This window comes from Solanum stenotomum, chromosome 8 (assembly GCF_019186545.1).
Source record: "Solanum stenotomum isolate F172 chromosome 8, ASM1918654v1, whole genome shotgun sequence".
Taxonomy (NCBI): Eukaryota; Viridiplantae; Streptophyta; class Magnoliopsida; order Solanales; family Solanaceae; genus Solanum; species Solanum stenotomum.
Window position 1 is genome coordinate 56,715,130 of NC_064289.1, and position 26,073 is coordinate 56,741,202.

Below are 26,073 nucleotides of genomic sequence, written 5' to 3' on the forward strand. Positions count from 1 at the left end.
GGAATTGCTCCCCCCAGATTGTTTCTGCCCAAATCTAGTATTCGCAGTGATGTTAAATTGGAAATAGATGAAGGGAGTTCTCCACTGAGATTATTAAAAACTAAGATAGTTTATTTCACATTTACTTCTCATAACAGATTTCTTCAGATTGTTTGGTAGAAAGGAAGGCTTGAGTAGAATAGCCCACGTCTCATCTTTATAAAATTAAATTTCAATGTCTCAGAGATCGATTTTGCAAATAAAAGAATTTCTTCACTGAGATTATTTTTGATATGATGAAGTATCTTGTGGAATTTGTTGGAATAGGTAATGACCCTTGAAGAAAACTGGAACGCAAATTAATAGCTTTTCATTAGAGATAGATTAGGATATCTCAACCTCCGCGGATATTAAAAACTCTAGCTATATCTTCTTGATTTTGTGCTTCCTGTTCTTGAATCCCTCCTTCATTATGTTGAGTCATAGAAGCAGTTTGATGTTGCAGAGGCACAATAGCCATTTGCTGCTGCATCATCAACGCTTCGTGCTGTAACTGCTGTTGCGATTGAGTCATATTGGCAACCTGTTGTTGCGTGAGAACACCATAGTCATGGTAATGAGCCAGTTTGTGCAGCATTTGTTCCAGAGTTGGTTGAACTATTAAGTGCATCCTGTGAATTATCAGCTACCTCGAATAGATTATACGAAACTTCCATGTTTTTTAGGGTCATTTTACAAGATTCTGTCTTGCCAGTGCTGTTTCCTATAGATTATCCCACTTTGATCTCTCTAGTATACCCCCTTGTATCTGGAAATAGAACAGTCAAATGTTTCAAACTTAACATTATTGCAATTGGCAAAGGAAAGTTTCAAAGTGCTACGAGCACAACAAGGAATATCATTGATGAATGAAAATGAAAAAAACATTTTACTTTTAGTAAGCCTGTTTGTATAGTAAAAGGCTAAGCGAAGGGCCGGACCACAAGGGTGTATTGTATGCTACCTCACTGTTTCCACAACAACCTTATCACAAAAAATTAAAACTTGGCCTCTCCCACCATAATAACTAGCTTGGGTGTGAGTTAACCAGTTACGCCCAAGGTTGTTACGTATTCTTCTTTGTTTTGTCTATCTCTTCTATCGTGCGCTAAATATCTTCCTCCATTCATTCAGCTCTCTAAGATTCTTTGAGGTGAGTATTATTGATCCGAGAAATGCATACACATCATTCAATACACACAACATTTATTGTATATCATCAAAATTCATAATATTACATTTTCCCTAGTTAAGAAAAACTTATAAAACTAAAAATCAAATCCAACATCATAAGCTGCAACATAGCAAGAACCAAATCCATTACGCCAACATCTTCTTATTCTTGGCACCTGAAAATCTGAAAAAATAAGAAAGTGAGTCACACAACTATAATTTTTTAGCGTTTGTTATCACAGCTTCCAACTGATTACTTGCAATTCGTATCAAGCGTTAATAAGTATTTGTTGATAACAAAAAGCATAAAACCTAATATATTAGTTGTTAGAATAAACTTAAAAATATTAGTGTAGAGCTTAGCTTGAATACCTGAAGTTCTGAAATCAAATCCTTCTTTATTGGTAACTTGTCTGGAAGCGATTATTTCATCCTCTGTAATTCCCTTGACCTCGCTGCTTCTTTCTCCTTCGCATGATAATTTTGTGTTCCAGTTCTTCAATGATTCTTGCAAGCCATCTTAGATTTCCAGTTGAGATCAAGAAATATATTATGGATAAGCCAATACATAGTCCACTGCCATAGCCCATCAGAGCTGCTTTGCAAAAATCATTGAAAAATTCAGAATTTCTTTCTTGATCTTCTAGCGCAGACACTGTATAGTTTTTCTCTGACACAGGATCATTGCCACACCTTTTTGAAACGGGGAATCCACGTAATCCATCATTACCTTCATATGAATTGCTCTCAAAGGTAAGAAATTGAGGTCCTTGAGGGATGCATCCTTGGAGATAATTGTGAGAGAGATTTAAGAATTCAAGAGACGTAAGAGAAGCAAGTTGTTGTGGTATCTCTCCCGAAAGGCGGTTAAACGAAAGGTCCAATGATTCCACTACAGATAAATTTCCAAGTGATGGTGGTATATGACCTTTCAATCCATTATGAGACATATTCAATACCCGAAGAGCTATGAGAACTCCTAGAACACTAGGAATATGTCCTTCAAATTTGTTGTTTGAAAGATCGATAACTGTGTACAAAGACAAAATTCTCACAACTTCAAGCTTCAATCCCTTTGATACAACAACTATTGAGTCTTCGTAAGCTCCACCTCCTTCATAACTTGGTACCTTCATTGTTTGATTCATTACCCTCATGCCTTTCAAATGTTGAAACAGACTCTTTGGTAAGTCTTTTGAGAAGGCATTGTAAGAGAGATCCATGATTCGAAGATCAGGAAACATGATTTCAGCACCTGAAGATCTTATGGGTCCATGCAATTTATTCGATGTCAATCTTAAAACTCTCAGCTCTGGCAAAGTTCCCAACCACATGGGGAATGTGTCCTTGAGATGATTATCTCCTAGGTTAAGAACTTCCAGCTTTTTGCAATTGGCCAAAGACCGAGGGATTTCACCCTCTAGTTCATTGCCATGCAAGTTGAGACTTACAAGTGAACTTCCAATGCTAAAATTTGTTGGAAGGCTCCCAGAAAGTTTGTTATTCTGCATATCAAAAACCTGGAGGGTACTAATATTGCCAAAACATTGTGGAATTGCTCCCTCCAGATTGTTTCTGCCCAAATCTAGAATTTGTAGTGATGTTAAATTGGAAATAGATGAAGGGATCTCTCCACTGAGATTATTATGTGACATCACCAAAACCTTGAGGCCGCTGATATTACCCAAACATTGTGGAACTTTTCCTGTCAAGTTGTTTCTCGACATAAACAACACTTCCAGTGATGTCAGATTGCACACTGATGAAGGAATCTCCTCAGTGATATTGTTATCATTGAGAGTCATATTTTTCAGATTTCTTAAATTGCCAAATGAAGCAGAAATAGATCCATTAAGAGAGTTATTACCCAAATATAGATTAGTAAGAGAACTCAAGTAACCTATTTCTTCAGGAATAGAGCCAGAGAGCTGATTATTAAAAAGAGACAAACTAGACAAGTTGTTCAGATTCCCCAATGAAGCAGGAATAGAGCGGGAAAGTTGATTATTATAAAGATACAAACCAGACAAGTTGCTCAAATTCCCCAATGATGCAGGAATAGAGCCATTAAGAGAGTTATTACCCAAATGTAGGACATTTAGAGACCTTAGGTAGCCTATTTCTTCAGGAATAGAGCCAGAAAGCTGATTATTATAAAGATAAAAACCAGACAAGTTGCTCAAATTCCCCAATGATGCAGGAATAGAGCCATTAAGAGAGTTATTACCCAAATGTAGGACATTTAGAGACCTTAGGTAGCCTATTTCTTCAGGAATAGAGCCAGAAAGTTGATTTTCATAAAGAAGCAAAAAAGACAAGTTGCTCAAATTCCCCAATGAAGCTGGAATGGAACCAGTAAGAAAGTTCCTACCCAAAGATAGCTTAGTAAGAGACCTTAGGGAACCTATTTCTTCAGGAATAGAGCCATTTAAATGGTTGTCAACTATACGGAGGATCTGAAACTTGGCTAGTGAACCGATTTGTGGTGGGATTGTTCCTGAAATCTGATTGAAGTTCAAGTCAAGGTAGACAAGATTAGTGAGATTACCAATCTCAGGTGGAATGGTGCCAGAGAAATTGTTCATGCTAAGATTAATATTCTCAAGAAAAGGGAGAGACGAAAACAGAAAAGCATAGAGTGTACCAATGACACTAGCATTTATAATATTCAACTCGTTTACCCGACCATTGAAGCATATAACTCCATACCAGTCCCTGCATGCGTTAGTTCTTGGCGTCCATGAAGCCAATAAGGAATTATTCTGGTTCTTGAAAGTTGCTTTCCATTTCAAGAGGGCAGTTGCTTCATCAGTGGAAGCAAAAGTAACTGTAAAGAGGTACAAAAGAGTGAAAAACTGAAGCGAAGAGAATGTTTTGCTAGAAACCATCATCATATTTTGAGTTTATTGTTTCTGATTCATAGGATTTGATATTGTATGTAACTTATACTAATTAAAGACCAACAGGAAACGCGTTTTTTCCAAATTTGCTAATTTGGCTGCTATCGGAGAAAAAAATGTTGTCATTCTCTTGTCAAATTTTAGATTGTTTTGTGTTAGAAGTCTAATTCAGCCAAGGACTTAGTCAAAGTGGCCAAAATAGTTTTTTTATCACAAATTGATTGTGACCACTCTTAGTGTATGATACAGACATGTCTGGTTCTCAATTCTCATCTCTACAGTAGTGGACCATATCCAACAATTCTCAGTCTTAGACGTTACGATGATTCGTCATTTCTTTGTTGCAAATTTGGGTTATTTTGTTTGTCTTTGAGAAAATGTTGTCATTTTTCAATATGTCTTAGCCGTGTTGAGAAGGGTGTTTATATTTTTATTGGAGCTGCTAGATATTGATGTATGATGATGTGGAACTTTTGAAAAATGAATAGCCAAATAAATGAAAGAGAAAAGAAAATTAAGAGATAATATATGGTCAAAACTATATTTGAACTAGATGAAGAACGCCCGTGCTGCGCACGGCCTAACAATTTCAATTATGATATACTCTCCTCGTTCATTTTTACACTTTCATTATTTTAAAAATAGATTTTTATTTTTATTTGTCACTTTTAATACATCAAGAAAAGAAAATTATTATTTTTCATTACTAACGTTAGCATTAATTATTTATTCTCCAACTCATTTTTCAAGATTTAATATTAAACATTACGTAGTTAATATGGATAGAACAATAAAATAGTCATGTCAATTATTATTTTTTAATAGGCATGAAATTTATTTATATTTCGACTACTACTGTTGTTCATAATATAATGGGGAAAATGCATAAGTACCCCCTCCCCCCAACCTATGCCCGAAATTTCAGACATTTATACTATATTAAGGTCCTATTACCCCCCCCCCCCCCCCCCCCAAACTTATTTTATAAATAATTTTCTACCCCTTTTCGGCCTACGTGGCACTATCTTCTGGGCCTATTGCGTGTTGACAATTTTTTCAAGCTATCTGGTTGATAGTGCCACGTAGGCAGAAAAGGGATAGAAAATTATTTATAAAATAAGTTCGGGCGGGTAATAGGACCTTACTATAGTATAAGTGTGTCTCTGGGATTTCGGGCATATGTTGGGGGTACTTATGCATTTTCCCAATATAATATTTTCATTTTATATCTATTAAATCCAATTTTATTTTTTCATACTATTAAATCCAATATTATTTTTTCTTATTGAAATTTTATGTTACACTCTATAGGAATTTGAATACTTGTATATATTAATTTAATTTTAGACTATATCAGACACTTTTTTTAGAGAAAAGTATTAAAGACACTCGTAAATTCGACGCGAATTATTAGTTTCATTCCTAAACTACTGACAACCTTAAAATAACTTGAACTAAATACGAATGTTTAATTATGTAATTAATGTAATTTGTCTTATAAAACTAAAAAGTCAAATTCACAATTCAAATGTAAGATTATACTAATAAATATGGATTTAATTTAATGTTGCAAGTTACGTTTAAAAAAAATTGCTAATAAATCTAGTAAGTACATTAAGTATCAATATAAATCTTACGTTATAAAATGATAATAACCAAACAAAAATTTAATTTCTTCCCAATATAACAAAAACAATTTTTAGCGGCAATAAATATAAACATTAACAAAGAGTGCTAAAGCATTTACCGACATTAGTTAATTGTCATTAGATTCAATTTTGCTATAGGCTTTAGGGACACTTACAAAGAGAGCTAATTGTTATTAAAAGTACATGTTTAGCGACAATTAAGCTATTACCGCTAATTAATTATCGCTAAATTTTTTTAAAATATAATGTCCATACGTNAATTGTCATTAAAAGTACATGTTTAGCGACAATCAAGCTATTACCGCTAATTAATTATCGCTAAATTTTTTTAAAATATAATGTCCATACGTTAATGTTAATAAATAATACATATAACTAAACAATGTTTAGATAAATAAATAATGGTAAGTTGAAAAATATAAAGGAAAGAAATGATAATATATGTTGAGGAAAGAAGTGGCAAGCAAATTGTGAGGTTGGGCCCACACGAAGGGTAGCTTTTTCATCATCACTTTAATATACACTAATCATAATGGCAAAAACGTCTACACAGACAAAATATAACAAAACATCTATAAGAAATAGAACTTTCCGCCGAGACAATTGGTCAATTGAAACTTAAATAACTAAAATACCCTTCAAAATGCCAAGCAGGCATGTTGATACCAACATTTCCACTGGCTCTTCTAATATAGTAGATATAGAATATCATTTTTTTTTGAGTTTTACATTCGAATAATAAGTTATTTATTTTTCCTACTTGAACTATCATCGTTTCAATTTGAAACACAAATTATTCACAAACAACTGAGATTTATGGATTTCAAGGTGTGAACGTAATTTTATAGTAAGTGGCATATCTGTCAATGAAATGTGTAAAAATTAGGTGATTTTTCAATCCGCCTAATAAAGTCGTATTGCAAAGGGTATTTTATTTTTATGAGACCTCCAAAAGTTTCAAATTTCTCATGCTCGAATATTTTGATAAAATTAAATTTCAATGACTCAAATCGATTTTACAATTATATAAAAGGAATTTCTTCGCTCAGATTATTTTATGATATGAAGTATCTTGTGGAATTTGTTAGAATAGGTAATGGCCTTTGAAGAAAATTGGATCGCAAATTAGTAGTGTTTTATTAGAGATAGATTAAGATATCTCAACCTTTGAGGATGGCTTGTGAATATTAAAAAATTTAATTCTTTCCCTTTAAACGCGACCACTTAGAAGATGGTTTGTAGATTAATTATTATGACTTATGGTACTTTTTACGTAGTTTTTAAATATATAAATTTTATTTTAACAATTTAAAGACTTCATGCCTGAATTTACGATAAAAATTAAAGGATTTGGCTCTTGAAAATTCAAACTATACATTATAAATTGAGATAGAGGGAGAAAGTTTCGTAAGATTGTTTTCGCAAAGAATAATTAAACACATTTCTCTAGTTCCAAGAAGAAAAACAAAATAAATTGCAAATCAACAGGAAACATGTTTTTTTCAAATTTGCAAATTTGGCAGCTATCAGAGAAAATGTGGTCATTCTCAAGTCAAATTTTGAGTTGTTTCAGTCAAGGACTTAGTCAAAAGTGGCCAAAATAGTTTTGTTATCAGACATTGGTCATGACCACTTTTAATGTATGATACAGACATGTCTGGTTCTCAATTCTTATCTGGACAATAGTGGATCATATCCAACAATTCTCAGTCTTAGACGTTACCATGATTCGTACGTAGTGTCTTTGTTACAAATTTGGGTTGTTTTTTTTGTCTTTTAGAAAAAGTTGTCATTTTTCAATCTGTCTTAGCCGTGTTGAGAAGGGTGTTTTATTTTGTTGGGATCTGCTAGATGTTGATGTCTCATGATGTGGAACTTTTGAAAAATGAATAAAGAAAATTATGAGATAATGGTCAAAAATATATGTGAATATCACTTTTTTTTGCGAGTTTTACATTCGAATAATAAGTTATGTATTTTCCCTACTTGAATTATCGTCATCTCAATTTGAATGAAATGTGTAAAAATTAGGTGATTTTTCAATCTGCCTAATAAAGTCATATTGCAAAGGCTTTCTCATGCTTGAATCTTTTGATAAAATTAAATTTTAATGACTCTCAAATCGAGTTTACAAATATATAAAAGGAATTTCTTAATAGTGTTTTATTAGTGATAGATTAAGCTATGTCAACCTCCGAGGATGGTTTTGAATATTAAAAACTCTAATTCATCACTTTAAACGCGGTCACTTAGAAGATGATTTGTGGATCAATTATTATGACTTGTAGTATTTTTTATGTAGTTTTTAAATATATAAATTTTATTTTAAAAATTTAAAGACTGTATGCTTGAATTTACGATAAAAATTAAAGGATGGCTCTTGAAAATTCAAACAATGCATTATAAATTGAGATAGAGGGAGTAAGCTACATAAGATTTTTTCTGCAAAGAATAATTAAATACATTTCTGTGGTCCCAAGAAGAAAATTAAAATAAATTGATGATCAAATTTGTAAATTTGGTTGCTATCAGAGAAAATATGGTCATTCTCAAGTCAAATTTTGAGTTGTTTCAATCAAGGACTTGGTCAGAGTGGCCAAAATAGTTTTGTTATTAGACATCGGTCATGACCACTTTTAACGTATGATACAAACATATCTGGTTCTCAATTCTTATCTCTAAAGTAGTGGATTATATCCAATAATTTTCAGTTTTAGATCAATAAAACTCTAGGCTACATTATCTCTAAGTCATGTAGTAGATGTCAAGAGTTGATTTTTCACATAATCACTCAACTATTCGGAAAGTCACTTTTCTTTGGTTTGTTACATTAAAATTACTTAATTATTGTCATTTCACGTATAAAGTCACTTAATTAATTCAAGTTATATTTTTGTTAGATAATGATGGTGTGGAATTATTTTCAAGCTCTTTTAAAAAATGAAAAGCCCACAATTTGTTAGGGTTTTGCCCTGATTTTCTTACCTTATTTGAAGTTTATTTTTTCCTAAAAGAAAAGACATAACATTACCATAAATGTTTTTACTTTTCTTGAAAGGAAAATATAATATTCTTTCATATTTGGTTTATTCTTTCCTTTTAGGAAAAGGTTTTGGAATAGCTAGTTCTTTTCTAGTAGGAAAAGTCTTAGGACTCTATAAATATAGGTTTGTTCCTTCTAACACAATAACATCCACAATGTAGTCGTTTAGAGAGTTTTGTTTATGGGGAGATTTTCTTTCTACAGTTTTTCTATGTTTTGATTAGTTTTTAATTATGTAGGCCAATTGGTTATATCATATAATAATATGTTTCTTTTAGTATAGTTTTATGTATTGTCTAATTTATCCCCATATGATATGCAATTGTAAGCTTCTGCATGACGCCCTAATCACCTTCATAACCCAACACAATTCTCCGTCATCCAATGACTTAGTCAAAGTGGCCAAAATAGTTTTGTTATTACATATTAATACAGACATGTTTGGTTCTCATTTTCATCTTTAAAGTAATGGACTATATCCAACAATTCTACGTCTTAAGCCAATAAATTTCTAGATTACATTATCTTTAATTTGACTACAGAGAATTTATATAGCAGGTGTCAAGTATTGACTTCTCATATTATCATCATTATTCAAAAAGTCTGTTTTTTTGTTCTTTGTTTTGTGACAGAAAAGTCACTCAATTATTATCATTTTTCCGTATAAAGTCATTCAATCAATTTAAATGATATATTCAAATTATATTTGAATATCACCTTTTTTGCGAGTTTTACATTCGAATAATAAGTTATTTATTTTCCCTACTTGAACTATCGTTGTCTCAATTTGAAACACAGATTATTCACAAATAACTGAGACTTATGGTTTCGAAAAGTGAGTGTAATTTTATGGTAAGTGGTCAATCTGTCAATGAAATGTGTAAAAATTAGGTGATTTTTCAATCTGCCAAATAAATCGTGTTGCAAAGGGTATTTTATTTTTATGAGACCTCCAAGAGTTTCAAATTTTTTATGCTCGAATATTTTGATAAAATTAAATTTCAATGACTCTCAAATCGATTTTCCAAATAAAAGAATTTCTTCACTGAGATTATTTTTTGATATGATGAAGTATCTTGTGGAATTTGTCGGAATAGGTAATGACCCTTGAAGAAAACTGGATATTAATAGTTTTTTATTAGTGATAGATTAAGATATCTCAACCTCCGAAGATGGTTTTTGGATAATTAAAACTCCAATTCTTTCACTTCACACGCGATCACTCTGAAGATGGTTTGCGGATAAATTATTGACTTATAGTACTTTTTCTATAGTTTCAAAATGTATAAATTTTATTTTAAATTTTTTAAAGACTTCATGCATGAAGTTATGGTGAAAATTAAACTATGTGGATCAATTATTATGACTTATAGTATTTTTTTTGTAGTTTTTAAATATATAAATTTTATTTTAAAAATTTAAAGATTGCATGCTTGAATTTTCGATAAAAATTAAAGGATGGCTCTTGAAGATTCAAACAATGCATAGAGGGAGTAAGCTACATAAGATTGTTTCCGCAAAGAATAATTAAACACATTTCTCTAGTCCCAAGAAGAAAAACAAAATAAATTAAAGATCAACAAGAAACACGTTTTCTTCAAATTTTGCAAATTTGGCTGCTATCAGAGAAAATATAGTCGTTCTCAAGTCAAATTTTGAGTTGTTTCGGGCAAGGACTTAGTCAAAGTGGCCAAAATAGTTTTGTTATTTGACATCGGTCATGACATGACCACTTTTAACGTATGATACAAACATGTCTGGTTATCAATTCTTATCTCTAAAGTAGTGGATCATATCCAATAATTTTCAGTTTTAGATCTATAAAACTCTTGGTTACATTATCTCTAATTCATGTAGTAGATGTCTAGAGTTGATTTTTCACATAATCACTCAACTATTCAGAAATTCACTTTTCTTTGTTTTGTAACAGAAAAATTATTTAATTGTTGTCATTTAACTTAAAAAGTCACTTCATCAATTCAAGTTATAATTTCGGTAGATAATGATGGTGTGGAATTATTTTCAAGCTCTTTTAAAAAATGAAAAGCCAACAATTCTCCGTCAGCCAAGGACTTAGTCAAAGAGGCCAAAATAGTTTTGTTATGAGACATCGGTCATGATCACTTTTAATGTATGATACAAACATGTCTGATTATTAATTCTTATCTCTAAAGTAGTGAATCATATCCAATAATTTTCAATTTTAGATCTATAAAACTCTTGGTTACATTATCTCTAATTCATGTAGTAGATGTCAAGAGTTGATTTTTCACATAATCACTCAACTATTCGAAAAGTCACTTTTTTTGTTTTGTTACATAAGAATTACTTAATTATTGTCATTTCACGTATAAAATCACTTAATCAATTCAAGCTATATTTTCATTAGATAATGATGGTGTGGAATTATTTTCAACCTTTTAAAAAAAATGAAAAGCCAACAATTCTCCTTCAGCCTATGACTTAGTCAAAGTGGCCATAATAGTTTTGTTATTACATATTAATACAGAGACATGTCAGGTTCTCTTTTTCATCTTTAAAGTAATGGACTATAGCCAACAATTCTACGTCTTAAAGCCAATAAATTTCTGCTTTACAATCAGAGGTATGTCCAAATCTTGTTTCTGATGACTGTTCTTGAAAGTGCATAGTGTGTGTTCATGAGATACGCTTTATTTTTTTGAGATTTTAGAGCTTGTATAACTTTTCATATATATCACACTACCTTTACTTATGGTTCTTCACATGATATCACATCAACAGGAAACGCGTTTTCTCCAAATTTGCTAATTTGTCTGCTATTAGACAATTTTTTTTTGTCATTCTCAAGTCAAATTTTGGGTTGTTTTGTGTTAGAGGTCTAATCAGCCAAGGACTTAATCAAAGTGACCAAAATAGGTTTGTTATCGCACATTAATCATGACCACTTTTAGGGCCCGTTTGGTCATGCGATATGGTATCATGATATGGAATCATGAGATGAAATTGAAGTTTTGTTTGGACATGCAATATGGAATTTTTGTGTTGTATAGTTCCCCATAGATATAAAAATCCCATAAGTTGTAAAACTATTAAAATAGCCCGAATTGTTTTATTCAATCTTATCAAATAAGTAAAAATTTATAAAATTGCATAATAAATTATTACAAAGCTATTTGTTCTCCACTTAAGTAATTGTTTCATCCAACCTAACTTTCACTTCATCAATATATTGGAGTAAATGAAAAGAACACCTTTCATGGGCTCTTCAAGATTTTTTGATTGAGTATAAATAATTATGCATTTAAGTCTATCCAACCTAACTTTCATATCAATTTATTAGAGTAAATGAAGAGAAGATCTTTCACTCCATGTTCAAATAGATATAACTATAGTTGTAATAAATACAAAATGGTACAAGTAATAAAATTAAGTATTGGAGTAAATGAACAGAACAAATTTGCCTTCTCTCCATATGTTGCAAATTTGTGTTGTTTTGTTTTTTTCTTTGAGAAAATGTTGTCATTTTTCAATCTGTCTTAGCCGTGTTAAGAAGGGTGTTTTATTTTTATGGGACCTACTAGATATTGATGTCTGATGATGTGGAACTTTTGAAAAATGAATAGCCAAATAAATGAAGAGCAAAGAAAATTAAGAGATAATGGTCAAAATTAAAGTTGAATATCACTTTTTTTGCGCGTTTTGCTTTCGAATAATAAGTTATTTATTTTCCCTACTTGAACTATCATCGTCTCAATTTGAAACACAAATTATTCACAAACAACTGAGACTTATGGGTTTCNNGTTTTTTTCTTTGAGAAAATGTTGTCATTTTTCAATCTGTCTTAGCCGTGTTAAGAAGGGTGTTTTATTTTTATGGGACCTACTAGATATTGATGTCTGATGATGTGGAACTTTTGAAAAATGAATAGCCAAATAAATGAAGAGCAAAGAAAATTAAGAGATAATGGTCAAAATTAAAGTTGAATATCACTTTTTTTGCGCGTTTTGCTTTCGAATAATAAGTTATTTATTTTCCCTACTTGAACTATCATCGTCTCAATTTGAAACACAAATTATTCACAAACAACTGAGACTTATGGGTTTCGAGGAGTGAAGGAAATTTATAGTAAGTGGCCTGTCAATGAAATGTGTAAAAATTATGTAACATCTCGCAATTTGAAATAGCTAAGAAGAAGCTTAGAACTGAAAATAGTCATTTTTGGGAATAAAGAAAAAATCTGGAAAATTGTTCAAGTTAGGAAAAATGGGTTTTTGGTCAACTTTAAACGGCCATAACTCCCAGCTCAGGATGATTTAGGTGTACTTCCAGATATGGTTGGAAATCTCTTGGAACGATCTTTCCAACTCCGCAAAGTTTGCGCGATTCCGAGATTGTATGAGTAAATTATCCCCTTTGGAAGTTGGGTTGTTGGAATAAGGAAAGTCAAAAACTGGATTTTTAAGGGTAGTTTGGTCTTTTCCTTACCCAACTTCATTAATTCATTTTTGGTAATATATTTAGGGTCTAAACTGATAGGATTCAGTTTACGCTTTTGAAAAATAGAGTTGGGGTTTTTGGAGAAGGAACGCAAGAGAAAAGAGAAGAGGAGAGAAAAATTTCAGACTTCTTCTCTCCAAATGCTCTCAGCGTATGATAGTTAACGTACCCAGGGAAGGTGAAATGGTGAGGGGAAGAGGAAGAGGACGGGGACGAGGTCGGAAAATACCATTAATGACTATAGGAAGGTCAGTAGGGACTCGAGTGGAAGGAAACGAGATAACAGGGCAAGAACAATCCAAAACCCTTACTATAAATGAAGGGGGTGTAACAGAAATGGGAGCATCATCAAGGTTTGAAGTAGCTCGGAGACTGAGCTTAAATTCTCCACCAACTACTACAGAGATACACGAGAGCTCAGATCTGGAAAATTGTGATGATGGGACAAGGACCAATGGAACAGTACCAGCGGTTGCGGAGGACGAAACACTCCAGAGTAATGAAGCTGAAGGAATTAATGGTGACCAAAGCAAAGGGAAGGAGCGGAATGAAGAATACCAGGAACCATGGGTTAATATGTTCAGGAATAATCGTGCAGCAAACAATGGAATGAATTTGTCCTACATCCCTCCACAAATAGTGAATGGACAAACAATGGTGCAGCTGGAAGAAAAGGAGGTTCAAATTGAAGAAGACAAATGGAAATGTGCACTCATTGCATATGTGATTGGGGAATGCCCTGGGTACAATACCATGAATAGGTATATATCATTGAACTGGACAGCAGTGGCTAAACCTGCTGTGTACCTACATGAAGAAGGGTATTATATAGTAAAGTTCCAGAATCTCAATGACATGAATGAAATACTGTATACTGGACCTTATACTATCAATAATAGACCGATCATACTAAAACAATGGTGTCCTGATTTTGATTTTGGGAGTGAGTTCTTAACCGAAATACCTCTATGGGTAAATTTCCCCAAATTACCACTTAATTGCTGGGGTGTGGGATCTCTCAGTAGAATTGCTAGTGCTATTGGAGTCCCATTATTTGCTGATGAGTGCACCACACAGCAAACAAGAATTTCATATGCTAGAATGCTCATTGAAGTTAATGTTACTAAGCCTATACCACACCAGATATCAGTTATGAACCCAAATGGAGGAACATTTATGCAAGAAATAGTGTTAGAATGGAGACCACAATATTGTGATAAATGCCAAAAGATTGGACACCAATGCCAAGCAGCTGCACAGGGGGAACCACCAAGGAAGAGAAGACCTTGGAAAAAAGTAACTCAAACTTGGCAATACAAAGGGCCAATCCAACCACAAGAGAAAGTGAGAGAACGGGAACAAGAACCAAAGCAACAGGAGAACAGTTCACATTCCAGTGCTAAGAAGGATAATCAGGAGATAGAGCAGGCACAAGATAATCAAACACCAGGGGAGATTTGTCAGATCAATCTGCGACCAAATGCTGGAGGTAAGCAACTGGATTTCAGTTTTTCCAATTTTCCTGTATTGGCAGCTATACCAACTAGGAATGGTTTTGAAAGCCTCATGCATAGCAAGCTTGCTTCACTACCTATTGATAGAGGTGGAGCCCTCAAATCTTGTTGATGAAGTGGTTATTTTGGAATGTGAGGGGTATGAATAAAAGATATAAGCAGAAGGAGATTAAAGCTTATATACAGAATAACAAAATAAGTATAGCATGTCTAATTGAAACAAGAGTTAAAGAGCCTAATATGAAAGCAACAATCAAAGGAATAGCACCAGGATGGGAGATACTGCATAATTATAATGCAGCATCTAATGGAAGGATATGGGTAATATGGGATGACAACTGGTATGAAACAACTCTAATCAGTAGTACTGCTCAACTAGTACACTGCCAGATCAAGGAGAGAAGTAAAGGACAACAAGTTATGCTCACTGTGGTTTATGGTTTCAATACCATAGAGCAGAGGAAAAATCTATGGCTAGAACTGAATTCATTGGCACAAGGCATCACTCAATCATGGCTCATTGCAGGGGATTTTAATGCTTTACTATCACCACAGGATAGACTAGATGGTGCTCCTGTGACCCTCAATGAAATAAGGGATTTTGCAGAATGTGTGAAAGACATTGGTGTCACTGAATTACAATGGAAGGGGAACTACTATACTTGGACTAACAAGCAACATGGCACTGATAGAATCTCAAGCAGGATTGATAGAGTTTTTGGGAATGATGAATGGATGGAAAAATGGGGACATGTTTGTACTGAGTATGGGGTCCCAGACATATCAGATCATTGCCCCATGCAAATCTTATTGCAAACAACTCAGCAATGTATGAAAGTGAACTTCAAGTTCTTCAATGTGTGGACTGAACATGAGTCTTTCATGGGCTTAGTGGAGAGTATATGGAAGCAGGGGTATGACAAAGATAGCATGAAGAAGGTATGGTGCAAACTAATGGCCCTTCAACCAGTTTTAAGGCAACTAAATAGAAAAGAATTCAAATACATTAGCCAGCAGATTGAGAAGGCTAGAGTTCAACTTACCAGAATTCAAGAACAATTATACAGCCAGGCAAATGATGAACTAATTGATCAGGAGAAAGAGATATTGTTGAAGCTGGAGAAGTGGTCAATGATAGAGGAAAGTGCATTAAGACAGAAATCAAGGATAAATTGGATCCAGTTGGGGGATGCAAACAATAAGTATTTTAGTGCAATTATAAAGGAGAGAAATCAGAGGAAACAGATCAGAGGTATAACTTCACTAGAAGGACGGATGCTGTATGAACCACAAGAGATCCAAAATGAGTTTGTACTGTTTTATAAAAGTCTGATGGGAACTTCAGCTCTTAAACTTCCAGCTATAGATGTTCAAGTAATGAAAAGAGGGCCCATATTGACAAAGCAGCAAAGGATTCAGTTATGTGCTGATATAACAGAAAAGGAGATTTATGCAGGATTGCAGTCTATTAGGAATGATAAAGCTCCAGGTATAGATGGCTGTAATGCATTCTTTTTTAAGTATACTTGGAAGACCATAAAAAATGATATTATTGACGCTGTCCAGAGCTTTTTCAAAACTGGTAAAATGCACAAACCTGTCAATTGCACTTTAGTAACTCTTATCCCTAAGGTGCAAAGCCCCACAACTGTGAAAGAGTATAGGCCAATTGCTTGTTGTACTGTGTTGTATAAAATCATTTCTAAAGTAATGGCAAAAAGATTGCATGATGTGATTCATACTGTCATTTGTGATAGCCAAGCTGGGTTCATACCAGGGAGGAAGATATCAGACAATATATTGCTAGCACATGAATTGGTTAAAGCTTATACTAGGAAGAATATATCTCCCAGAAGCACGCTACACTACAAAAAAATGCTTGAATAGCAGGAGTTTAAAAACGGAGGTCAGTTCCAACCCCCGCAAATTATATTAAATAATGGGGGTTTTCTAAATTGACATAAATATAAATATTTAGCAGGGGTTCAAAACCTTCACAGATCCCCAAAAAAAAAATAGCGCCAGCAACATTCCCGCTTTTCTTTTGGTTTCCCTCAATTTTTCTAGTAAATATTTTTCATATCTCAAAAACCTTTCTCACTTTTCAGTTCACAAGTTGACTCTTTACTACTTTTTTTAATATTTCTCCTTTGCAATTCACAATCAAAGAGTTCTTGTTTGCAGCTTCTCCACACAATCTGGTACACAACTTTATGTTTATCTTTCAACAAAATAATTGCTATTTTTTGAGTTTGATCGAATTTTGATATGAGAATCTCAAATTTTTTTATGGGTATCTCAAATTTTGATATGGGTATCTCGAATTTTCATATGGGTATCTCAAATTTTGTATGGGTATCTCAAATTTTGGTATTGGTATCTCGAATTTTGATAGATTTATATTTAGTGCTCGTTTGAATTTGGAATTTTCATAGATGGGTTCAAAATCTGTGAAGGTGCAGTATGTTCTTGAGAAGGGTTCTCATTTGTGGAAGATGTTTGTTCCCTTATTTTCACAAATGGGTTTCCCATCTACTGATTAGATTTCATTCTTATTTTTTCTTGTGATTGTGATTTTGCAGTACATTAATCTATTGATTGTTTTAGAACTTAAGACCATTGTTTTGACTTATATTGACTTAGATTTTTTATGAGTTGTAACTTTTACCTTATCTCCTTATGTTTTGATTATGGCTGATTGAAATTATGTAAGTTTAGATAGTCAATCAATTGAGCTAATAAGATTTATCTAGATGAAAGTGATATGATCTATTGAAAATGAGTTTTCATTTTTTTTATGTACTTTGATGTATAGGGTTGAAAATTTATCTCGGTTATTTTTTATGGTTTGATATTAGATGGAATGATAACATTGTAGAATTAAATGTTCATTATATATAGTCATTTTTGTGTTGGTTGTTTGTAGAGTACTATACCTAGAAGTACTTTTTGTTTCAAAATCTGTTTTGAAGGCTCTACCATATGATATGTTGATAATTTATGGGAGGAACGTCTTAGTGTTGATTCTACTTTGAAGTTTGAACCAACTTGAGTGGTTGTTGTATTTATTTGCTATAAAAAAAAAAGGAATTATGATAAATTTTGTTGGTACATAGCCACCGCACAATGAGATTTGGATGTGTTTTAGTTTCCAATTAGGTAGTTACGAGATTCATATTTATTGTATTGCATCTATTCCATAAGCTATAAGTTCCTCATTCTTTTGGTTATTTTAATGATTTGTTGAATGAAACTTTTGTTGTATTACAAGTTTATTTTGAATATGATTTTATACATTTTTAGTACATTTATAAGACAATGTCTCATCATTAACAGGGATGATTTGGCATCAAGTGTGAGTTTTGTTATGAATTCTTTGATTTTGTGTTCTTTGTTAATTAATTTTTATTCTCATCAAGTGATGCTAATGGACACTCTTTTTCTTACTCATGAAATCTTATAGGTGATATTCTTGCACGTTAATCTATTTTTTCAATGGATAAGTCTTGGATTGGAATGCCAAGAAACACATCGGAGTATTTGCTTGGTTTGAATCAATTTCTAGATTTTGCATTTAACAATGGAGCTATAGGAGATAAAATTAAATGTCCAAGTCCTAAATGTGGTTTTGGAAAGTGGCAAACTAGAAATATAGTGTTTGACCATTTGATCAACAAGCCGTTCCCAAAGAATTATGTCACTTGGGTTATGCATGGAGAAATGAATGTGTTTCCTAATTCGAGAAACATAGAGACCACTCAGGCTACACCACCCATTGAAAATCCAATAGAATTATTGGTTAATGAAGCATTCGGGGGCTTAAGGCATGATGGTGTTGATGTAGGTCCATCACCGGTAGTGGAAGAAGAAGAAACGTTACATGATACGCCTGCTTTAAATAAGAAAAATTTATTTGAGTTGCTTAAAGATGGAAGTCAAGAATTGTATGAAGGCTCCAAGTACTCAAAGTTGGAATTTTTGTTAAAGCTTTATCACATTAAGTGTTTGTCTGGATTAAGTGATAAGGGAATGACTATGATCCTAGATCTACTTAGGGATGCATTTAAATTTGCAAAGATCCCTGATTCTTTTTATGAGGCCAAGAAAACCATAAATAAGTTGAGTCTTGATTATATCAAAATAGATGCTTGTCCAAATGATTGCATGTTGTATTGGGAAGATGATGTTAACGCCGAGACATGTAAGTATTGTCACACTTCTAGATGGAAGCCAGAGAAGAAGAGCAATACAGATCATACACCGACCATAAGTAAGAAGAAAAAGAAGAAGCAAAAGAAGAACCCTGCAATAATTTTGTGATACTTTCCCTTAAAACCAAGATTGCAAAGATTGTTCATGTGTTCTAAAATTGCAGAGCATATGAGATGGCATGCAGAGGATGATAACAAAGATGGAACCCTACGACATCCTAGAGATGGTGAGGAGTGGAAGAAGTTTGATACAACTTTTCCTAAATTTTCTTCTGATCCTCGAAATGTCCGATTAGGCCTAGCTAGTGATGGTTTCAATCCTTTTGGGACAATGAGTACTAGTCATAGCATTTGGCCTGTTATTTTGGTTCCATACAACCTTCCTCCATGGTTGTGTATGAAACAACCAAATTTTATCCTCTCAATGATTATTCCAGGTCCACGTGCACCAGGAAATAACATAGATGTATACCTCCAACCCCTTATTAAGGAGTTGAAAGAGTTGTGGAGTGATGGTGTTGACACTTTTGACTCATCAAAGAATGAAATGTTTAGAATGCGAGCGGCTCTTATGTGGATAGTTAGTGACTTTCCTGGACTTGATAGCTTATCTGGTTGGAACACACATACTGGTCTTGCATGTCCCTCGTGTAATTTTGACGCAGAACCTTGTCGACTTCCTCATAGTAGAAAGTGTTTTATTGGCCATCATCAATTTTTGTCTAGAAATCACAAATTTAGAATGATGAGGCATCGTTTTGATGGAACCGTGGAAGAGAGGACCCCTCCAAAGAAGTTATCAGGATCAGATATTTTTCAACAAGTGAGAGATATCAATGTCACATTTGGAAGACCAGCAGAGTTGAATCATAAAAGAAAACGAAACAAGCAAAGAAATAATGATGAAGGTGGAACTCAACAATGGAGAAAATAAAGCATCTTCTTTGATCTTCCATATTGGGAGTCTAATTTGTTGCGCCACAATTTAGATGTTATGCATATTGAAAAGAATGTGTTTGACAACATCATATATACCTTGCTAAATGATAAAGAAAAAATCAAAGGATCATATTAAGGCTCGAAAAGATCTACAAGACATGGGTATATGGCGCGATCTATGGCCGGATGAGAATGGTGAATGTTGGCTTGGTGCATTTACAATTCCAAAGAAGAAGAAACTGGCCTTCCTTAAGACTTAAAGAATATCTTAGTGCCAGATGGTTATGCAAGTAATATATCTCGTTGCATTGATTTGGATAAAAAAAGAATCTTTGGATTAAAGAGTCATGATTGTCATATCCTCATGCAACAATTGTTATCGATAGCAATTCACAATGTTCTTCCAAATCAGGTCGTTGCAACTCTGGTAGAGTTTTCTTCCTTTTTTAGGCAGCTTTGTATGAAGATCTTAACCATCTCTGACCTAGAAAAGCTACAAAATCGAATTGTAGAAACCTTGAGTCATCTAGAGATATTGTTTCCCCCTTCATTTTTTACTGTAATGATTCATTTGAATGTCCATCTAGTTGATGAAGTAAAACAAGGTGGGCCTGTACATTATCGCTGGATGTATTTTGTTGAAAGGTAAAAAAATTCTTATTCAAAATTATTGAATTGAATCTGGAATAGAATTTAAATTTAAATAAGTTTTCTAACACTTCATTATCTTGATCATAGATTGTTAGGTCATTTTAAGTCTCTCGTACGGAACAAATCTCAATCAGAAGGCTCAATAGCTGAGGGGCATAAGGTTGAAGAAGTTCTAACTCTTTACTCTCGTTATTTTGACGAAATTGAGTCAAGGTTGAATCGACCTAAACGTGTAAACGATGAACCAAATCATAATGAAGCTTCTGGAAAGTCATCTATGTTTCCACAACAAGGTAAACCTGTTGGAGGCTCCACAATAGAACCATTGACTACTTTAGAGAAAACTCAAGCTCATCGATATGTGTTACTTAATTGCGCAGCAGTGCAGCCATTCATTGAGTATGAAATTTAAACTGATTTTGATTTTTACGAAATGTGTAGAATAATCAGGTAAAAATTTAATATATGTAACAATTTTGTAGTGAATTCAGACAGCACATTAAAAGAAGTACAAGAGGTCGAAGAGTTTCAACAACAGAGGTAGAGAAGAGAGTTAGTAAAGAGTTTCCTGATTGGTTTCCTAAGCGAGTGAGTAAATAATTTTAGAATGTTTGTTTTGAACATATTTATTTGTCAATTTAGTATCTCTGACAGATATATTATGTTTGTTTAGATTATGAACCCAGATATCGCAGAAACTATCTCTGATGATATGAAGTTTTTAGCACAAGGTCCTGCACAAGATGCAAGAAGATTTAGTGCTTATAACATTAATGGATTCAAATTTCGAACTTTATCTAGAGAACAAGGATCAAAAACTCAAAATAGTGGAGTTTTTCTTATCTCTGACACTTCTTGTATTGCGTCTAGTGTAGATAGGTGTGCAAGACAAGCGGACCTGCCATATTATGGAAAGTTAGAAGAGATTATCGAGCTTAATTATTATGGCAGGTTCAAAGTTATTCTTTTCAAGTGTCTATGGGCTGATACTACTCGAAATAGAGGGTACAAAACAGATGCTTGGAAGTTTAACTGTGTCAATTTTTCTAAATTGATTCACACTGGTGATCGCGAGGATCATGATCCATATATTGAAGCATCACAAGCAAATATGGTCTACTATGTTGATGATGAGACTGATAAAGAATGGAGTGTCGTTGTACATCTAAAGCCAAGAGATTTGTTTGAAATGGGAGAGGTTGATGAAGAGGATCTGTACGAGAATGAGCCATACCAACAACAAGAATTTGGACAATTTTTTGATGATGACTACGAGAATATCCAAATTGCAATAGATGAGAATATGAATGAATGAAATAGCAAAGATTTGGACAATAATTTGTATTTTGAGCTGTTTTTAAAGAAGTTTTTAGTTGTTGGCTCTTCTCTTTTTAGTTTCTTGTATTATGTGTTTGACGCTGCAATTTCTGCAATATTTTAGTAGCTGTTTTTTCTACTTTTAGCTGCTGTTATTTTGTGTTTGAAACTGTAGTGTTTACCGTTTTTGGCTACTATTTTGTTTCTTTTAGGTGCTGAATTTTTGTGTTTAAAGTTGTTTCTACTGTGATTTATCTACTACTTTTTCAATTTTTAGTTGCTGATTTTGTGAGTTTTAAGCTGCTGTTTCTGCAGACTTTTGGTTGCTGTTTTTTTAGTTTCAGGGGATTAAGATGAAGTTTTAAGCTGTTGTTTTTGGCTGAATCTTTTTTAACTTCTTATGAAACTAATTGATTCATGCTACAGGATTTGAAATATATTGAATTGCCAGCATGCCAAAGTTCAAGCGTTTACAGAAAAAACAAAACTCAAATCAATTAGTTTTGATTCTCAAGGTGCGGAATCAACACATTCATTTCTCCAATCAACATCATGTCTGCCACCACATCAGACCACATCATTTCTGGCCACAACACATTCAGTCCCACTATTTCAGCCGACATTGCAAGCACCTCCAATATTTCAGCCTGCATCACAGTCATTTCAATCAGTTGACTCGGCATCACATTCAGCTACAATGGATCAACTTATGCCACAACTGGCTCCAACAACTTATCCTACATCACAACCATCTCATTTAGTTCACTCGACATCACATCCGGCTTCAACAGAACAAGACTTGTCACAACAAGTTCCAACAGTTCAAGCTCCATTCAAAAAGCGTATTGGGCGTGAATCACAGTCATATTGGACTGTAGAAGCAATAGGTAAATAATTTTGAGTATCAATGCATATTCAATTACTATTATTTGTTTCTCTTATAGCTTCAACTTATCTTTGTTTTTATTGCAGATTCAGAAAACAATGTCAAAAGGCTCAAAGTAAAAAAAACAGATGTGCTTAATTTATCAGGTGATGAACTTATTGTGGTTAATTTTGATTACTTGAATGAACCATTTGGAGAGGCTCGTAGCCTTCTTTCAGGCTTTTGTGGAATTTTAGCATGTGATTGCTCTTTATTTCCAATCAACTTTGAGAAGTGGTCGAGTGTGCGTATGTCATACTTAAATCGTGTCTTCGATCAAATTATAAAGGTATAAGCTTACAACTAGACTCTTACTCTATTTTACTTTTTGGTGAGAAAGATAATTGGTAATTTCAATATTATATTTACAACCAATAGATAAGCTAACTAATATTTTTTTTTTCTTGAAGCCCAAGTTCTCCTTTAAGACAACAGAGTCAAATGCGCGGCAACATATTTATAAATCTATTGGAAAGAAGTGGGCTGCAAATAAGAACAACTTGTGGAAGTTAGTTGAAGACCCACTTAAAAGTAAGGTTGAGATTATTGATAATGTGCCAGATGGAATTCCACGAGATCAATGGATTTCTTTTGTTGATTACCAATATAAAGATTCAACAAAGGTACTTATGTTACTGTTTTTACTAGTCTTTATTATCATGTAACTATTTGATTTTTTGAATTACGTTTTGTATATTTTTTATAAGGAAATGCGTAGAAGAAATACTGAAAATCGGAAAAAACAGACTATTCCACACATAGGTGGCTCCAAAGCGAATGCTACAAGAAGGGCAGAAATGGTGATTAGCAAATTAACTTATTATGCATTCATTTTTAGTAGTAAACTATTCTTATTTGGATTTTTTATTTGTAGATGGCTGAAACAGGACAAAGACCTGGACGAGCACAAATATATATTGCTACTCATAAAAATAAAGATGGAGTATATGTTAATGAAGCTGCAAAAGAAATATGTGTAAGTTTCTTCATGAATTCTAATTGTATTTCAACAAGATAAAAAAAAAAGATAGGGCAATAGTTGTGAACTAGTTGATTAATTGATGGAGGTTATATAGACTCAATTCTTTGCTATTTAATTGTATTATGATGGCTTGTGGCCCCGTACCTCTAACTACTCATGTTCTTACGTGTACATATAAGTAGTTTTTATCTTTGTCTTTACTAAGGTGATTCCAATATTACTGCTTGTTTATTTGCGGCATTGATTTTGTATGTATAGGAAAAAATTGAGCTAACTTTGAGCCAAAGTACCATGGATGAGTCTCAAATTTCGCCAAATGATGCTGTTGGTAAGGTTTTAGGAAAAGAGCACTCTGGAAGGGTTAGATGTTTGGGATTAGGAGTTGTCCCAAGTAAAGTTTTTAAACAAGTAAGACCGCATTTTGGTGGTGCAAGTGCTTCAAGTAGTGAAGGCTCATGTTCGTCCCAATGCCAAGAAAACCACAATCAAATGATGAATGCTTTTAAGGCGTATATGATAATGAAAGAAGGGATGATACCAGAACAATTTGCGGGGTTCTTTGCTTCTCCTTCGACAAATTCTTCTACAACAACTGTAAGTAATGTTCTTACATTTCTATTTTCATTTGATTTGTATATTGCTTCTCCTTTCTTTAATGCATTTTTTGTTGACATATATTAACTGATGATAAGTATAGTTTGAAACATAATATTTGCCAAGGATTTTACATTTTTTCATATCACTTAATTAATTTTATACTTTATTTTTTTATGTAGCCAAGTGATGCTGCTAGTGAACCAATTCCGCCTGTGCACACAAGAAGATCATGCAGTGGTGATAGTAATCCTAGCCATGACAACCGTTGATTATATTGTAGTGAACCAATTCCGCCTATATTCTTAGCTAATTAATTTGATGACAAGATTGTGTGATTGGAGGGGATGTTAAAATGTTGGATTGGATATTTTGTGTTTAGATTTAGTGTTTGATTTTGATGAACATATTTGATGTTGACAATATCATTTTAGCGACTAATGATAATGCAATATTTTTGTGACTTTATGATATGCCGTTAAAGAATATATATTTCTTCACCTTGAGACATATTTTGGATTTGATTATGGTCTATAGCTTAATTAGTGATTCTATAAATAATATATGAATAAAAGTATATTGAATGAATTGTAGAGCTTATGCGATTGCTCAGATCTTTCAATATAAGCAATTGCAAAATTGTGGAGGTTTTAAACCCCCGCTATTTGTAACTAAAAAAATAATATCAAAAGATTTAATTTTTAAATTAGCGTGGGTCGACCTCCGCAAAGTAACCCCCGCTAATTGATTGTGGGGGTCAAAGAAAAACTGCCGCAAATTGCTTGCGACAACTCTTATTGTGGGAGTTTTTACAATTGCCGCAATACTAGATTGCGGGGGTTTTAAACCCCCACACACCTTAAAATTAGCCCCCGCTATTTAAGTGTTCTTTGTAGTGCTAAAAATTGATCTTCAAAAAGCCTACGATTCATTGGAGTGGGACTAATTGGAGTAAGTAATGAATGGATTGGGATTTCCTACTATGTTTATTCAGTGGGTAATGAATTGTGTGAGATCAGTGAATTATTCTATAGTGGTGAGTGGGCAGACTAAAAGTTTTCCAGCAGCTAAAGGGCTCAGACAAGGAGACCCAATGTCCCCATTTCTTTTTGCTATAGCTATGGAATACCTTAGTAGACTACCCAAGGGACTCAAAGAAGAGAAAACATTCAAGTATCATCCAAAATGCTCTAAACTGGGCATCACTCATTTATGTTTTGCAGATGACTTGTTAATATTCTCTAGAGGAGATCTCAATTCTGTCCATGCCCTCCAAAGATGTTTCTCACAGTTCTCACAAGCCTCAGGATTGCAAGCAAATCTCAATAAGAGCTCAATTTATTGTGGGGGAGTCCAGCTAGAAGTGAGGCAACAAATCACCCATCAACTTGGTTACAAAATGGAAGAACTACCTTTTAAGTATCTTGGGGTGCCTCTTTCAACCAAGAAACTGACAGTAGTCCAATGGTATCCTCTCATTGACAAAATCATGACAAGGATTAACTCATGGACAACTAGGAAATTATCATATGCAGGTAGAACACAATTGGTACAGACTGTGTTATTTGGGGTGCAATCTTATTGGGCACAATTGTTCATCATTCCTACAAAAATAATCAAACTGATTGAGGGGCTATGTAGAAGCTATTTGTGGTCAGGTGTGGGATATGTTACTAA

At 33.4% G+C, this 26,073-nt stretch overlaps 2 protein-coding genes and 1 pseudogene across 3 annotated transcripts in view; 1 reads left to right on the forward strand and 2 right to left on the reverse strand.

Moving 5' to 3' along the window:
• LOC125872870 (vacuolar protein sorting-associated protein 2 homolog 3-like) overlaps nucleotides 1-26,073 on the forward strand; it is a 377,001-nt pseudogene that overhangs the window by 253,801 nt on the left and 97,127 nt on the right.
• Nucleotides 1-26,073, reverse strand: part of LOC125872850 (receptor-like protein Cf-9 homolog) — a 345,297-nt gene that overhangs the window by 193,937 nt on the left and 125,287 nt on the right. The window contains exon 1 of one of the 2 annotated variants that reach the window (XM_049553648.1): nucleotides 1,922-4,085. The exons of the other annotated variant lie outside the window; for it this stretch is intronic. Coding sequence (XP_049409605.1) covers nucleotides 1,922-4,085 — 2,164 coding nt within the window. Of the gene's footprint in view, nucleotides 1-1,921; nucleotides 4,086-26,073 lie in introns of those variants that run through there. 2 annotated transcript variants of the gene reach the window in all.
• The window catches only part of LOC125872846 (receptor-like protein Cf-9 homolog), a 315,600-nt gene that overhangs the window by 184,504 nt on the left and 105,023 nt on the right, over nucleotides 1-26,073 (reverse strand). The window lies entirely within an intron of this gene.